Here is a 16,312-nt window from a genome sequence, read left to right as displayed (position 1 = left end):
GGGAAACCAGCACTCTTTTGAACAGTTATTTTTGGCTAGGGTGAGCAACCCATACGGTTCTATTAAAATCCACTAATAAACTAATTTGCAACGTTGCATGACTTTCCATGAAAATGACTGAATTCAGAAAAAAAATGTAAAAAAATTAATGAAAGTTTAATTACTTATTTTGAAATGATATGCAGCTATCTGGGGCCATAGCATGACATTAGATAACTTAGATTTGCCAATCAGTGTCTAATGAATATGGTGTTATACTTTTTATTAGTGATACTGCAAAGCTTTCATTCAGCAATGAATGAGAAATGGGTGAATGGCAGCTGACAAGCAAGTTTTCTTACCTGAGTTCCAGACCGCAATACCACCTATTTGGCCTTATGGCAGTCCTGACATATAGTATTAGTTTTCCTACAAATCAAATTCTCTTGTTCTGTGTAAACAAAGACTGAGCTCTCACACCACTGAATGCATGTATGATTTTTTTTTATTTCTGCATTTTTGAGATTTTAAAGGCGTCAGTTTTCAAAGGGCATTTGTGCAAGATCCCTGAGCTTGTACAACTCTGGACCTTTTTAAAAGAAAATACCATGATAGCTGATACAATACAAAGGATTTAGCATCAGTGATGTAGAATGACTTTAAAAAAATATATATACAGTACAGACCAAAAGTTTGGACACACCTTCTCATTTAAAGATTTTTCTGTATTTTCATGACTATGAAAATTGTACATTCACACTGAAGGCATCAAAACTATGAATTAACACGTGTGGAATTATATACTTAACAAAAAAGTGTGAAACAACTGAAAATATGTCTTATATTCTAGGTTCTTCAAAGTAGCCACCTTTTGCTTTGATGACTGCTTTGCACACTCTTGGCATTCTCTTGATGAGCTTCAAGAGGTAGTCACCAGAAATGGTCTTCCAGCAATCTTGAAGGCGTTCCCAGAGATGCTTAGCACTTGTTGGCCCTTTTGCCTTCACTCTGCGGTCCAGCTCACCCCAAACCATTTCGATTGGGTTCAGGTCTGGTGACTGTGGAGGCCAGGTCATCTGGCGTAGCACCCCATCACTCTCCTTCTTGGTCAAATAGCCCTTACACAGCCTGGAGGTGTGTTTTGGGTCATTGTCCTGTTGAAAAATAAATGATGGTCCAACTAAACGCAAACCAGATGGAATAGCATACTGCTGCAAGATGCTGTGGTAGCCATGCTGGTTCAGTATGCCTTCAATTTAGAATAAATCCTCAACAGTGTCACTAGCAAAGCACCCCCATACCATCACACCTCCTGCTCCATGCTTCACGGTGGGAACCAGGCATGTAGAGTCAGATCAAAGCATCAGATCAACAGATCAAACCACAGATTTCCACTGGTCTAATGTCCATTCCTTGTTTTCTTTAGCCCAAACAAGTCTCTTCTGCTTGTTGCCTGTCCTTAGCAGTGGTTTCCTTGCAGCTAGTTTACCATGAAGGCTTGCTGCACAAAGTCTCCTCTTGACAGTTGTTGAAGAGATGTGTCTGCTGCTAGAACTCTGTGTGGCATTGACCTGCTCTCTAATCTGAGCTGCTGTTAACCTGTGATTTCTGAGGCTGGTGACTCGGATATACTTATCCTCAAAGCAGAGGTGACTCTTGGTCTTCCTTTCCTGGGGCGGTCCTCATGTGAGCCAGTTTCTTTGTAGCGTTTGATGGTTTTTGCAACTGCACTTGGGGACACTTTCAAAGTTTTCCCAATTTTTTGCACTGACTGACCTTCATTTCTTAAAGTAATGATGGCCACTCCTTTTTCTTTACTTAGAATTGTTATTATGGCAAGAATAAAGCAGCTAAGAGTCTATTCAGTAGGACTATCAGCTGTGTATCCACCAGACTTCTGCACAACACAACTGATGGTCCCAACCCGATTTATAAGGCAAGAAATCCCACTTATTAAACCTGACAGGGCACACCTGTGAAGTGAAAACCATTTCCAGTGACTACCTCTTGACGCTCATCAAGAGAATGCCAAGAGTGTGCAAAGCAGTCATCAAAGCAAAAGGTGGCTACTTTGAAGAACCTAGAATATAAGACATATTTTCAGTTGTTTCACACTTTTTTGCTAAGTATATAATTCCACATATGTTAATTCATAGTTTTGATGCCTTTAGTATGAATGTACAATTTTCATAGTCATGAAAATACAGAAAAATCTTTAAATGAGAAGGTGTGTCCAAACTTTTGGTCTGTACTGTATATATATAAAAAAAAGCAACACAACACTGCTGAACAAACCAAATAAATATGCAAATAAATGTATGAATGCTACATCAAAGTACTGGTAGTAATTATTTCTACTTCTGAATCCAAACGCCTCTGGACAGGAATATATTTAGATATTTAGCATTATGATAAGAAAATAAATAATTTATGAACAATTGCTAGGATCTAATTTTGGCTCAGATATTTAGTCCTAAAAATATTGCACAAAATGTATGCCTATTTCTTTCTTTCATTTAAAGATATATATTACTAAAATGTTATAAGATTGAGGAATTAAAAGGACCGTAGAAATATAAAAAAAATGTCTACTTTCTTCTAAAACAGTGTTCTCTCTGTCTATGAAGTGAATTGGGCTGAGCTGCGATGCCTGTGCACAAGTGTGGCACAGTTTTTGTGCAAAACACAAACATGTTTTCTAGCCTTGTATAATCTCAATGAATCTTACTTATATTGGGGTATTTTACATAACGTGTTTCTGAATATTTTAGATACTGTTCATATCCTCATCATAAAAAAAGCTAAGCTTTGAGGGCCAAAGTACAGGGGGAGATTTACACTGGTGCTTTGTGCGAATGGTGTGCCGTATCATGTGAAATGATAATATTGATGAATGTAGAATTGGATAAAAAAAAGTCGTTTTGGACTTGGCACTGCTTTCTACTACTTTCTTATTAGAAAATCAGCCAAGACTGTTCATGCCAGTAATCTATGAATTTCTACCCACTTTATCCAAAATATTCCCACATGTAAAAAAGTGTCACAGGGGTTTCATAAATTTGTCGCTTGGCACAATTGCCATATCTATTCTATTTATGGAAGATAAATGATGTAAGTATTGACTAGAGATGACCAGATCTATCGTGGGACTCCAGTCCAATGTCCAGGTCAATGATACCTGGCGGCTAGATGAGAGGCCCTCAATTCTCTTACCTTCTGGCGTCCTCGGCACGGCTTTTAATTAGTTACAGCTCGCAAGACATCATATGTGCATCATGTTGCACTAACGACATCATGCCTGCCCCAATAAATTAAATGTCACACTGGAGATGCCGGAATGTAAGAAATTTGTGGTCCTTCCCTCTTGCCGCCAGGTACCACTGACCTGGATGTTGTATCGGAGCCACTCATCCCTACTATTGACAAATCACTCCATTGTAACTTTGAATTATGAGAGATATGGAAATAAATATTTGGCTCTGCCTCACTACTTAGAAAAAAAATTATGATGAAAAACATTAAAATAAAACAAAAGGGGTTGTTTGTACAGATACATTATATTTAGTAATCCCTTCAAGCTTGCATGAAGACGTACAATGAATGTACAGTGAATGATACATTTTGCATTTTTTATTTATCTGCGTAGTGTTTTACCTTAGAATGAATGCAATGTTGAATATTTTGTACTATATAAAATATATACTAGCTTAAAAAAAATGAGATACAAGAATATATCTTGCATTTTCAAATCTGATATTCACAAAAAAGTGCTGGAAAATGTACGGGTACAAGTAACTCTGTATTAACAATTAAACTTTGTAGGCGTTTGGACTCAGCAACAGTAAGAGCCTTACAAGCAGCATATAAATAGCATTTCCTGCTTTAACAATTAAGTGATGCAAACTCAGATTTTGATCTGTATTCTCCTGTATTCTGTCCTGACTTTTGCTTTTATTTGGAATATTGAAGTATAAGAATCTACAGTATTACTAAGATGTAGACTACCATCTGGTAACCGCCATTATATATATATATCTGTCATTTATTTTACCGAGGCTAAATGTAAGTTTGTAGATCATCCATCAATAGGATTGTATTGGATATATGTTTTAATATTTCTTCTCCATACAGTTTAAAAGTTCTATTAAAACATTCTCTTAGTAAGACCTAGGGTGAAACAAAACATACAGAGAAAAAAATAATTATCAGACAGTTGTAATTTGGTCAACCACTCTAGTGCTGTCTAGGTCCACCATTTCAACACACTCAATTTCTTCCCGATTTTCCTGTGTCTTTTTTTCTTTCCTTTTCTTCTTTGAAGGTGGGACAAAAGTAAGAATAACTGGTAAAATAGCAAAGCAGTGAAAGAATGTGACAAATGCAATTAAAAACAAGCACCTGAACAGTGTACGGGTCAAATTTGAAGGCACAGCTGCAAGAGGGATCAAACCAACAGTGTAACAGAGGTAGCTCTGTAAAATGGCTACCCCGTGTACTTCCAATGAATTTTTTACCCATTTAGTTCTTGTAAATTCCTTTCCTAAAATAAAAGTGGATATCAGTGGTGCACAGTTGTCTATAGTGTAATTAATCCCATAGATAAGACAAAGTACTGATATACAGTCCAATTCAACTTTCCATAAAGTCATGAATCCAATGACTCCAAACTCCACAGAGGCAACAGTTAGAGTAATCCAGATGTTGATGATAGAGCTTGCAACAAGAAATGCAGAGAAAAATAGCAGGAACAAAGCACTTATGCAGGAGTTCTGCAATGGAGCTCCTACGGAAGAAGCATATCTATCCATGTAGACAAAAGATGGGTTGAAGACAATGAATTTTACTTTGGAGGTTAGAGAAAGTTTCCTTAAAGTTTCGAGGAGATCATAAAGTTCTTCCCTGTTTGTTTCCATGGTCTTGGCTATCAAGAACATCCTAGAGGCCACCACATCAACTTCGTTGTTATATTTTTTGGGTATGATAATGTCTTCAGAAAAGTGTGCATAACGTGGATTTTTAAGAAAAGAATACCGTAGTATATCTGTAAAGTTCTTTTTGGGTAATCCAGTAGACATGTTAATTTTTCTGAGATAACTTAAATAGCTCTCAATCCAAGATATTCTCACAAAACCTTTGGTGTACTCAAGAACATCTTCCTGGACACTTGTATTCCAGTATTCAATAGACTCATAGATGTAAAAGCCAATAACTGGACTATAGTTACTAAAATACTTTTGCTGAATGCTTGTGTAAGTTATGGTTCGTGTTTCAGTTGCTACAATGTTACTTAGATCAGACCCTTCATTAACCTGCAGGTAGCCCATTAAGGCAAAGGAAATATAAACAAGGTAAAAGAGAACTACAAAAGGTTTTACATATGTATTTGTTATCCAGTCACAGTAATAGCGTCTTAGGAAGCAAACCAAAAGATGACTTTCATAAGAATTTGTTTCTTCGGAGTCCGCTGTGTCTTCACTAAATTTTGCAGTCATAAGAAACCTGTACCACAATGACTTAACCTGTAGGATTTCAGGCTTTGGCACCTTTCTGCAGAAAATACTATGCTGGTAATTATTTTCAATGTACCCAGTAAACACAAGGCTAGAGCCATAGAATGATAGTACGTAGAGGTAGTTGAAGAGGATTGCTATACATGAATTGCGACAAAATATCCTTGCAGCTTCAATGTTTGTGAAGGGACTAGCGCCAATCCCAAAGGTGACTAAATACATGGCAGTGGTGAGAGAGAAGGAAATCATGGTGTCTGCATACACAACAGCTGTCCTCTCTTTTACGTGTTGATCTTCTCTGGTTTTCCTCCAGGAGGACAACATTTCAAATGTCCCATATAATCCATGACCTTGAAAGAAGAAAGAACATCACAAAGTTATAATACATCCCTTTAAAAAGACTTGATTATTTAGAGTACATCACTTAAAGATATTTCCGGCAAACACAAGACGTCTGACATCTAGAATATCCTATCTAGTTTATCCTTTTCCCTTTCCAGTGAATGATTTTGCCTGTTATTTTAACTTCTGTATCACATATTTCTAACTATCTATCCATCTATGTAACCATTTATCTCTCCATCTATTGTTTTCTTGACTGGTTATTCAAAATACACGAACACAAGACTTTGTTTTTTAACCCATAAATATCAGGTGTAATGAGGGCTGATTTCTACACTCCCACCCATTACTAGAACAGGGAAGCAACACTAAATAATCACAATGGCCGTCTACATTTTTTAACTGCACAGTATCCCTCCTGGCTCACCAAAATGTTATTATATTATACTATTCACTCATACGAAAACCTCTTTAAAGGAAATGTCATGGAATTTGAGAAAATAGCCAAAGTCCATAAAATATTATGCGATTAAAAGACACCATTTCTATCATGAAAAAATCCACCATTGCTCAGGTGTTTCCACTCTGGTGGTCCCTGATAGTCCTGCAGTGATTATGTCACTTACATTATTCATGCAGAAATGGTCTCAGAGTTGCTGCTTACATGTACAAAATTTGACCGCTGAGGCCAATGATTGGCTGCAGCAATCACACAAACGATGTATGTGATATCATTGATCCAGGACTGGTCAGGACCTTGGAAGCATTGGAGTTACATTTACAAATCAAGTAATTATCCACAGATCAAATTAAAAAGAAATTATTATCTTAAATTATATTATTATGGCAAACATAAACCAACTTTAAATCTATGTATTTATGTGCTCTTATGCAATTGGTAAATACTGGCATGAAATTGGCATAGGCTTAGAAATTTAATTAGTATTTCATAATTCCATTTTTCATGGCCTCTGAAACTGAGCACTGAGAATCTGAGAATTATTGAAGTGTATTAATGATTACTGAGTAAAGGACATTTTAACAACATTTATGGTATATTCTGTCATAAATGTCTGACTGGAGAAGTTTCTGTTGCATAACTGCCAACAGTCCCAAATTTGCCTAGGATGTCTCGATTTTTCAGATGCAATCCTGGAAAATTTGAGACTGTTCTAAGTCAAAAAATGGGTGGGATTTGGGCAAGCCACACCCAAAAGTGGGCGTTTAAAAGTGGATCAAGGTTATTCCCAGATGGTTGAAGGCATTGCTTGTTCGGTTTGAGTGTATCCTGTTGGGACTTAATCTACTCTAATGTAGCATTAGCAAATATGCTACTTAAAGATCCCTATTGAGCTACATAAAAGGCATTCTGTTTCTCCATTGACCTCATTGTTTAGTGTATAGTTAGTCTGCAGCATTTTTCTGATTCTGAAATACTCAGAGTTGTAGAAACGTCTTTAGCTGTTGGCCAGATGAAGCCCTATTTTGCAATTTTTGGTACTACAGTAGCTAGTTGTCTAACAGCCACACAAGGAACGATCGAGTTCTTAAGCCACTTGCCTATTTTTTTTCTATTTCTAAATTTTAAATGTAATTTGAAGTAAAATATGATCAGTGAAAAGGAGGAAATTAGGGGATGTTTATTTTTTTTTTCTTTGTTTTAATGTTGTGAATTTTCAGTATTTAGTTCTTCATTAAGCATGAGAGACAGAGGTTCTGTTCTTGATTAGCACTCAAAAAGTAGAGAGACAGAGGTTCTGCACTTGATTATCCCTCTAAAAATATCCTTTTATGCAGTGCAGAACTAATAAAAAAATTGCAAAAATGCAGTATAGACCAACTTAATAGAATATGAGTCCAAGCTATGGAAAAAAGTGCAGCAGAGCTAATCATAGTCAGTAAATTAATTCATTAATTACAATGGTTAAAGTTAAAAACATAGCTCATTAAAATATTTCTGGGTGGAAATACAATGGTTTGAAAAAGTGTTTCCCCCTTTCCTGATATCTTATTCATTTGCATGTTTGTCACACTTAAATGTTTGAGATCACAAAATATAAATTTAAATATTAGACAAAGATAACACACGTAAACCCACTCATTTTTGCAAAATTGCTGTAATTCAGGAACATTGGAGGGTTTCCAGGCATGAACCACCTTTTTAAGATCATGCCACAGCATATCAATCAGATAAAGGTCAGGACTTTGAGTAGGCCACTCCAATGTATTAATTTTGTTTTACTTAAGCCTTTCAGAGGTGGACTTGCGGGTGTGTTTTTGATCATTGTCCTGCTGTATAACCCAAGTGTGCTTCAGCTTGAGGTCACAAACAGATGGCCAGACATTCTCCTTCAAGATATTTTGGTAGACAGCAGAATTCATGGTTCCATTTACCACAGCAAGTCTTGCAGGTCTTGAAGCAGCAAAACAGCCCCACACCATCCCACTACCACTATATTTTACTGTTGGTATGATGTTCCTTTTGTGAAATGCTGTGTTACTTCTACGCCAGATGCAATGGAACATATGCCTTCCGAAAAGTTAAACTTTTGTCTCGTCAGTCCACAGAGTATTCTCCCAAAAGTATTGGTGATCATCAAGATGTTTTCTGGCAAAACTGAGATGAGCCTTTATGTTCTTTTTACTCAGCAGTGGTTTTCATCTTGGAACTCTGCCATGCATGCCATTTTTGTCCTGTCTCTTTTTTATGGTGGAGTCATGAACACCAACCTTAACTGAGGCAAGTGAGGCCTCTAGTTCTTTGCATGCTGTTGTGGGGTCTTTTGTGACCTCTAGGATGAGTTGTTGCTGCGCTCTTGTGGTAATTTTGGTCGACCGGCCACTCCTGGGAAGATATGTGAACCTCTGCAGAATATGTTGGCACTATAAATAAAGATTAATATTATTATTATTATTCACCACTGTTCCATGTTTTCGCCATTTGTGGATAATGGCACTCACTGTGGTTTGCTTGTGTGCCAAAGCTTTATAAATGGCTTTAGAGCCTTTTTCAGACTGATAGACCTCAATTACTTTGTTTATGATTTTTTTGGGATCACAGCATGATGTCTAGCTTTTGAGGATCATTTGGTCTACTTCACTTTCTCAGGCAGGTCCTAATTAAGTGATTTCTTGATTGAGAACAGGTGTGGCAGTAATCAGACCTGTGTGTGGCTAGGGAAATTGAACTCAGCTCACCCCCCTCAAGGGGGGGAGTGCAATGACTTTTTCACACAGGGTCCTGTAGGTTTGAATTTCTTTTTCCCTTAATAATAAAGACCTTCATTTATAAACAGCATTTTGGGTTTACTTGTGTTATATTTTCTAATATTTAAATTTTATTTGTGATTTGAAAAATTTAAGTGTGACAAACATGCAAAAGAATAAGAAATCAGGATGGGGGCAAACACTTTTTCATACCACTGTATGTACCTAATCCTCAGTGAGTGTATGTACCAAAATTGGTTGACATTTTAAGGAATACCAATAAATTACAAAGACTTAGTTTAGAGCGGTAATCTGACCTTGCAGAAAAGAACACACATTTTGTATTCATTCCATTCATTTCTCCTCACAGACATTACTGAATTGTCAGCAATTATGAAATATGGTCAATTATGTAGAATACATTGTTCAAGGGCAAATGCTGTAATGGACTGTGTATCTCAGCACGCATATGGGGCACTATGAGTTGCTTATCCTTGACCTAACTGACAATATTAAGAGCTGGCACATAAACTGATAGATATAACAGCACATAGGATTCATATTCTGTGTGCCAACTGGAACACTATAAGGCGTGAATCCAAATGACTGTGTATATACTGAAACCTAGGTAGTAATAACAGAAAGAGAAAATCAGATTCTAAAAATAAAATATTAACAAATGTAGAAATAGATATATTAAAATGAAGAAAAAGTAATTTATCTACATTTTATTTGTACTTTATAATATCTGCTTTAGGCTGAATTAGAAATTTTACTTTTGAATATCCAAATAGGACAGGCACATAAAAAAATAAGACGAGATTCAGACATTATAGAATATGTGCACTACTTCCATCCTGAGTCGAAGGACTTGGGCATTGAGTCCCTGGGGTCTGTGATATGGTACGGGATTTGGGGTCTTGCCATATAATGCTGAATTATACTTTGTTGATATCTACATTTGGAACTTTGCTTGCAGATTCTGACAAAAATTACAAATACATCAGTACAACAAAAAATATGTATGGTAATTAAAAGCATGGACTTCATGATGGAATCTAAACACCAGTATAGTCGATGATTATTGGTATCCATCATGAGACAGATCCATCACTAGTGTCAATGATAGAGCAGAACAATGGAAATTAAAATGTGAACAAAGCCTTATGGAGACACTCTTCTAGGGAAAACAAATAGATAATAAAACCTCAAATGGAGCAGGTCATAATTTTCTTCTGTATGAATCTGACAAAGAAAGCTTCTGCATGACTACATTACAAATCAAATATGCAAATAGCAGCTTCGGCAAATTCCACAAGTGAATGTAAACACTTTAACAAGCCTTGCCATATGACTTAGGATAAGAAAATAAACCAGAAACTCCATTTGCAGACACATGTTTAGAGGTGTTTGTGCCTCATCAGTGCAAAGCAGTAGAACTGATTTGGTTGGGTGAGAGGCCCCTGACAAGAGGTCTCAGGGCTAAAGTTTCTTCTTGTAGACAGCACAAAGTCAGCATAGGGAGACTTATAGGTCATGCAATGCTGCCCTGGGAATTGGCATAAGAAATACACTATAGAAGTCCATGGAAATATAAAACAGCACTGTACAATGTAAGCATTGTCCAGTGCTGCAATATGTTTACATGCATTAATATGACATGTCTTCAATGCAGCTTTAAGATTATAAGGTATATATCTCTTGTCACTCCAAGGCCTATGAAAGTATTTATGTCCCAGATAATATTTCTGAAAATCAAAATGTGGGCATACAGTATTGCTGTTATGTTCTGCTACCAAAGCTAAGGAAAGAGAGGAGATCTGTCCCTACTATAGGACTCAGCTGAATCCCTACGATGTAACAGGGAACCTGATCCTGCGATCAGACCTGCTAAAGTCCTAATCTAGTCTGTACGGAGACCTATAGATGTGGGGAGGGAATCCCTACAAGTACTAAGGACTGGGAGGAATATGGGACACCTCCTAACAGAAATAGTAGCAGACAGACGAACAAACAAAATAGATAGAACATAGAGGTCCGTAGACCAAGCAAACTAACAGAGCTAGATACAGAGCACAGGCTAGCTAGAAAGTAGATATACAATGAAGTCCAGCAAAGCCAGAAGGGCGGAGCAGGATTAAATAGGCCAACAAGGTCAAGACCAGCAAAGGAAAAAAAACCTAACAGCAAGGTTCTAACAGTACCCCCCCTTCTAAGAGGATCCTCCGGATCCCCTAGGACCAGGCTTATCAGGAAATCTCCTGTGAAACGCTCTGATAAGTCTGGACGCGGAAACATCATCTGACCTCACCCAAGAGTTATCCTCGGGTCCGAAACCTTTCCAGGCCACAAGATACTGCAAACTACCTCTATACCGTCTAGAGTCAAGGATGCGAGAAATTTCATATTCCCCGTCCTCCACCACCGGAGGAACAGAGGCAGAGGCGTCACCATCCGACACAACAGCTTTTTTTAACAGAGAGACATGAAAGACCGGATTAATTCTCCAGGAGGTAGGAACCTCCAACCTAACAGCAGATTGGTTGACAACCTGAAGCACCTTAAAGGGCCCTACAAACTTGGGACCCAATTTCTTAGAAGGAATCCTCAACCGCAGATTCCTAGAGGACAACCAAACCATGTCACCAACAGCGAACAAAAGCTCCTGTCGTTTCCTATCAAAGTAGTCTTTAGATTTTCTGTTGGCCTCCTGAAGATTACCATGCACATCCGTCCAAACTCTTTCCAAATCACCGGAAAAATTCTCCTCCTCAGGCACGGCAGATCCCAACTTGGAGAACGACCCAAACGACGGATGTCTCCCAGAACAACAAAAAAAAGGCGAACAACCAGCAGAAGAAGATGTATGATTGTTCAGAGCAAATTCGGCAAGTGGCAGAAACTCAGACCACCCCTCTTGATTGTCTGCCACAAAACAACGCAAGAACTGCTCAACATCCTGGTTTTTCCTTTCTGTCTGGCCATTAGATTCAGGATGATATCCGGACGAAAACGACAAATGAATTCCCAACCTGTCACAAAAGGCACGCCAAAAACGAGCCACGAACTGAGGACCCCTATCAGAAACAATGTCAGTAGGAACGCCATGAAGTCTGACAATTTCCTTGACAAAGGCCTTAGCGAGAGTTTTAGCGCAGGGCAGTTTGACGAAGGGAACCAAGTGACACATCTTGCTAAAACGGTCCACGACCACCCAGATGACAGTAAAACCCTCAGAGGGGGGAAGGTCAGTTATAAAGTCCATAGCCAAATGTGTCCAAGGAGCACTGGGGACCTCCAAAGGACAAAGTAACCCCGCAGCAGGAGTATGTGAGGACTTAGATCTAGCACATATAGTACATTGGCGCACCCACTTAATGACTTCCTTCTGCCATCCAGGCCACCAAAAACTGCGACCCACCAGTCTCTTGGTCTCAGAGATTCCGGGATGACCTGCCAACCGAGATTCGTGACACTCAACAAACAAATCTCTCCTAAAGGTCCCAGGCACAAACAACCTCCCATGAGGAGTGTTAGATGGGGCATTCTCCTGAGCTTTAAGAATCTCATCTTCCAAAACGGAGTCTAAAGCAGCTATCACAACACCTTCTTGTAAAATGTTTTCCTCTTTCTCAGCACCGACTATGGGAGAAAAACTGCGAGACAAGGCATCCGCCTTAACATTCTTAGTACCAGGGATGTAAGTAACGGAGAAATTAAACCGCGAGAAAAACAGTGCCCACCTAGCCTGACGGGCATTCAGGCGCTTGGCAGCATCAAGATATATCAGATTTTTATGATCCGTAAGAACCTGAACGGGAAATTCCGCACCTTCCAAGAAGTGGCGCCAGTGTTCAAATGCGAGTTTAATAGCCAATAATTCCCGATTACCAATATCGTAATTCAATTCAGTCTCCGAAAATTTTTTTGAAAAAAAGGCACAGGGATGTAATCCATCCCCGTTATTCTGAGACAATACTGCGCCAACCCCCACAGAGGAAGCATCAACCTCAACCAAAAACGGCCTAGTAACATCAGGCTGCATAAGGATGGGAGCAGAGGTGAACCTCTCCTTGAGATACACAAAAGCTTCAATGGCCTCAGAAGACCACTGAACCGCATCAGTACCTTTCCTGGTGAGATCAGTCAGAGGTTTGACAATACTAGAAAAATTTTTTATGAATTTTCTATAGTAATTGGCGAAACCCAAAAACCTCTGTATCGATTTCAAACCAATAGGCCTAGGCCATTCCTGCACAGCCTGAACCTTAACCGGATCCATCTCAAAACCTTTGCTGGAGATAATGTAGCCCAAAAAACTAATTCTCTGTACAGTGAACTCACATTTCTCCAGCTTAGCAAAAAGCGAATTGTCCATTAATAACTGTAATACCTCACGCACGCTCCGCCAATGAGACTCCAGATCTGGCGAATAAATCAAAATGTCATCCAAATACACAACCACATTTTTACCGATCAAAGGTCTAAGGATGTCATTAATCAGATTCTGAAAAAATGCAGGAGCATGAGTAAGACCAAAAGGCATAACCAGATTCTCAAAATGACCCACAGGAGTGTTAAAAGCAGTCTTCCATTCATCACCCTCCTTCATGCGCAACAGATTGTATGCCCCCTTAAGGTCAATTTTAGAGAACCACTTGGCCCCCAATAACTGGTTAAACAGATCAGGAATCAATGGCAGTGGGTAAGGATTGCGTACCGTAATTTTGTTAATCTCACGAAAATCCAGACAAGGACGTAAACCGCCGTCCTTTTTTTTTACAAAAAAAAATCCAACCGCCACAGGAGACTTAGAGGGCCTAATGTGACCGGCGGCCAAACTTGTCTGTATGTATTCCTCCAAAGCCTTCCTCTCAGGAATAGTAAGGTTAAATAAACGACTTTTAGGAAGAGTCGCTCCAGGGACAAATTCAATAGAACAATCATAGTCTCTATGGGGAGGCAAAACCTGCGATTCTTTCTCAGAAAAAACTCTCCAAAAATCCTGAATAGGAACAGGCAATTCTCCCCTATCCAAAGCTGCAATACGCCCGTTACAACACTTGTCATAACATTTATGGCTCCAGGATTTAATTTCACTGGTAGACCAATCCAGTACAGGATTGTGAAATTTTAACCAGGGCAAACCCAATATAACTGGAGAAGGCAAGTTATTCAACACTACCAAATCCAATTTCTCATGGTGAGCACCATTAATAGTGAGAGGAAATTCACTGACCTTGAGAGTAATATTCTTCAAAGGGGAGCCATCCACAGAAACCACAGCAATGGGGGATGATAAAGGTTCAGGTTTTAAATTGAGTTTTTCCACGAATCCCCCATCAATTACATTCAGTGTAGACCCGCAATCAACAAACACCCGAAATTCCATTAATTTTTCCTGAGCAATCGTGGAAGCAGCTAAAAATATACCCTTGGAATTTAAACAGGCAATACGGGCATGACTGACCATTTTTTTTTCTTTCTTCATACGAAGCTCACAGCCTTTAATCAAATGACCAGATTTTCCGCAATAGAAACACAAGCCTTCCGAAAAACGACGGTCTTTTTCTTGAGAGCGAGGTGCCACCGATCCAATCTCCATCGGTTCACCACTGTTAGTACACACATTATCATAACCAGAAACTGACATAGCAGAGGATTTGCTCTCATTAACCCTAGCACGCAGTCTTCTATCCACCCGTATAGCTAATTGCATAGCCTGTTGCAAATCCTCAGGTGTAGGATAAGCAATTAGCAGGTCTTTAACCCTTTCACTGAGCCCAGCAAGAAATAGACTTTTCAGAGCAGAATCGTTCCACCCTGTTTGAGTGGACCAACGACGAAAATGAGTACAATATTTTTCCACATTACCTGATCCTTGTTTTAAACGTCTCAACTCAGTCTCAGCTGATGCCACACGGTCAGGATCATCATATAATAATCCTAAAGCAGAAAAAAAAACTATCCACTGATCTGAAGCATGTATCACTAGGTTGCAAAGAAAAGGCCCACTCCTGAGGCTCTTTGCGCAAAAGTGACATTATGAACCCTACGCGCTGGGATTCATCCCCAGAGGACTTGGGTCTCAAACAAAAATACAATAAGCAAGCATTTTTAAATGAAAAAAATTCTCGATGTTCACCAAAAAATAAATCCGGCAAACATACCTTAGGCTCCAAGAAATATGCTCCAGGACAGTTACTCACGTGCTGACGGAGCTCGGCCACTTCCAGAGAGAGTCCCTGCAGGTGTTTAGCCAAATCCTGAACCGACACCATGATGGAACAAAAAAAAAAAAAAAAAAATAATAATCTTTCCTTAGAGAATTTGCAGGCTGGACTTACTGTTATGTTCTGCTACCAAAGCTAAGGAAAGAGAGGAGATCTGTCCCTACTATAGGACTCAGCTGAATCCCTACGATGTAACAGGGTACCTGATCCTGACCTGCTAAAGTCCTAATCTAGTCTGTACGGAGACCTATAGATGTGGGGAGGGAATCCCTACAAGTACTAAGGACTGGGAGGAATATGGGACACCTCCTAACAGAAATAGTAGCAGACAGACGAACAAACAAAATAGATAGAACATAGAGGTCCGTAGACCAAGCAAACTAACAGAGCTAGATACAGAGCACAGGCTAGCTAGAAAGTAGATATACAATGAAGTCCAGCAAAGCCAGAAGGGCGGAGCAGGATTAAATAGGCCAACAAGGTCAAGACCAGCAAAGGAAAAAAAACCTAACAGCAAGGTTCTAACAATTGCTGCTTTCAGTAAACTATTAAACTACTTAACAATCTTAGTTGTGTTAAATGATAAACCCAGCTTTTCTATAAATGTATATTCACTAAACATACTTAGAATGGACAATTATAATAAGTCCACTTTTACCATGCATTTTTAGTATACACTTGCCAATAGCCTTACCATTATTTAAGTACACTAAATAGAACTGATGATTTGTGGTTGTCTTAAAAAGATTCACAAAAAGATTCTTTTTTTGGAAAGTTTAAAAAAACAGATAAATCTGTATACAGATGTTTAGACCTTTCTGTACTTGTATCTTTTTAGAATAATACTGACATTCTAGGACAATGCTGATGTAAATATAGTACAGGTTAAAAGGAACCTGTCAGAAACTTCTATTCTCAAAAGCAATTGTTTGACAATATAGCCCTTTAAAAGATAATATAGTTCATTATTTCATGACCCCAAAACGCGGCTTCAAGCTGCAAGAAATTGCCTTTTGAATTTCAGTGTATATTAGTCAGGAA

At 38.6% G+C, this 16,312-nt stretch overlaps 1 protein-coding gene across 3 annotated transcripts in view; it reads right to left on the bottom strand.

The window, feature by feature from the left end:
* Window positions 1–2,207: 2,207 nt before the first annotated feature.
* PTCHD1 (patched domain containing 1) overlaps window positions 2,208–16,312 on the bottom strand; it is a 353,376-nt gene continuing 339,271 nt past the window's right edge. For all 3 annotated transcript variants that reach the window (XM_073667507.1, XM_073667508.1, XM_073667506.1), the window contains exon 4: window positions 2,208–5,839. In XM_073667507.1, the coding sequence (XP_073523608.1) occupies window positions 4,185–5,839 (1,655 nt within the window). In that variant the 3' untranslated portion in view covers window positions 2,208–4,184. The remainder of the gene's footprint in view (window positions 5,840–16,312) is intronic.

The sequence above is a fragment of the Phyllobates terribilis genome, unplaced genomic scaffold, assembly GCF_046119375.1.
Source record: "Phyllobates terribilis strain yellow unplaced genomic scaffold, ASM4611937v1 Scaffold_2__4_contigs__length_985480577, whole genome shotgun sequence".
NCBI classification, from domain to species: domain Eukaryota; kingdom Metazoa; phylum Chordata; class Amphibia; order Anura; family Dendrobatidae; genus Phyllobates; species Phyllobates terribilis.
The sequence above is the reverse complement of the archived record's forward strand: the minus strand, read 5'-3'. Positions and strand labels throughout refer to the sequence as shown.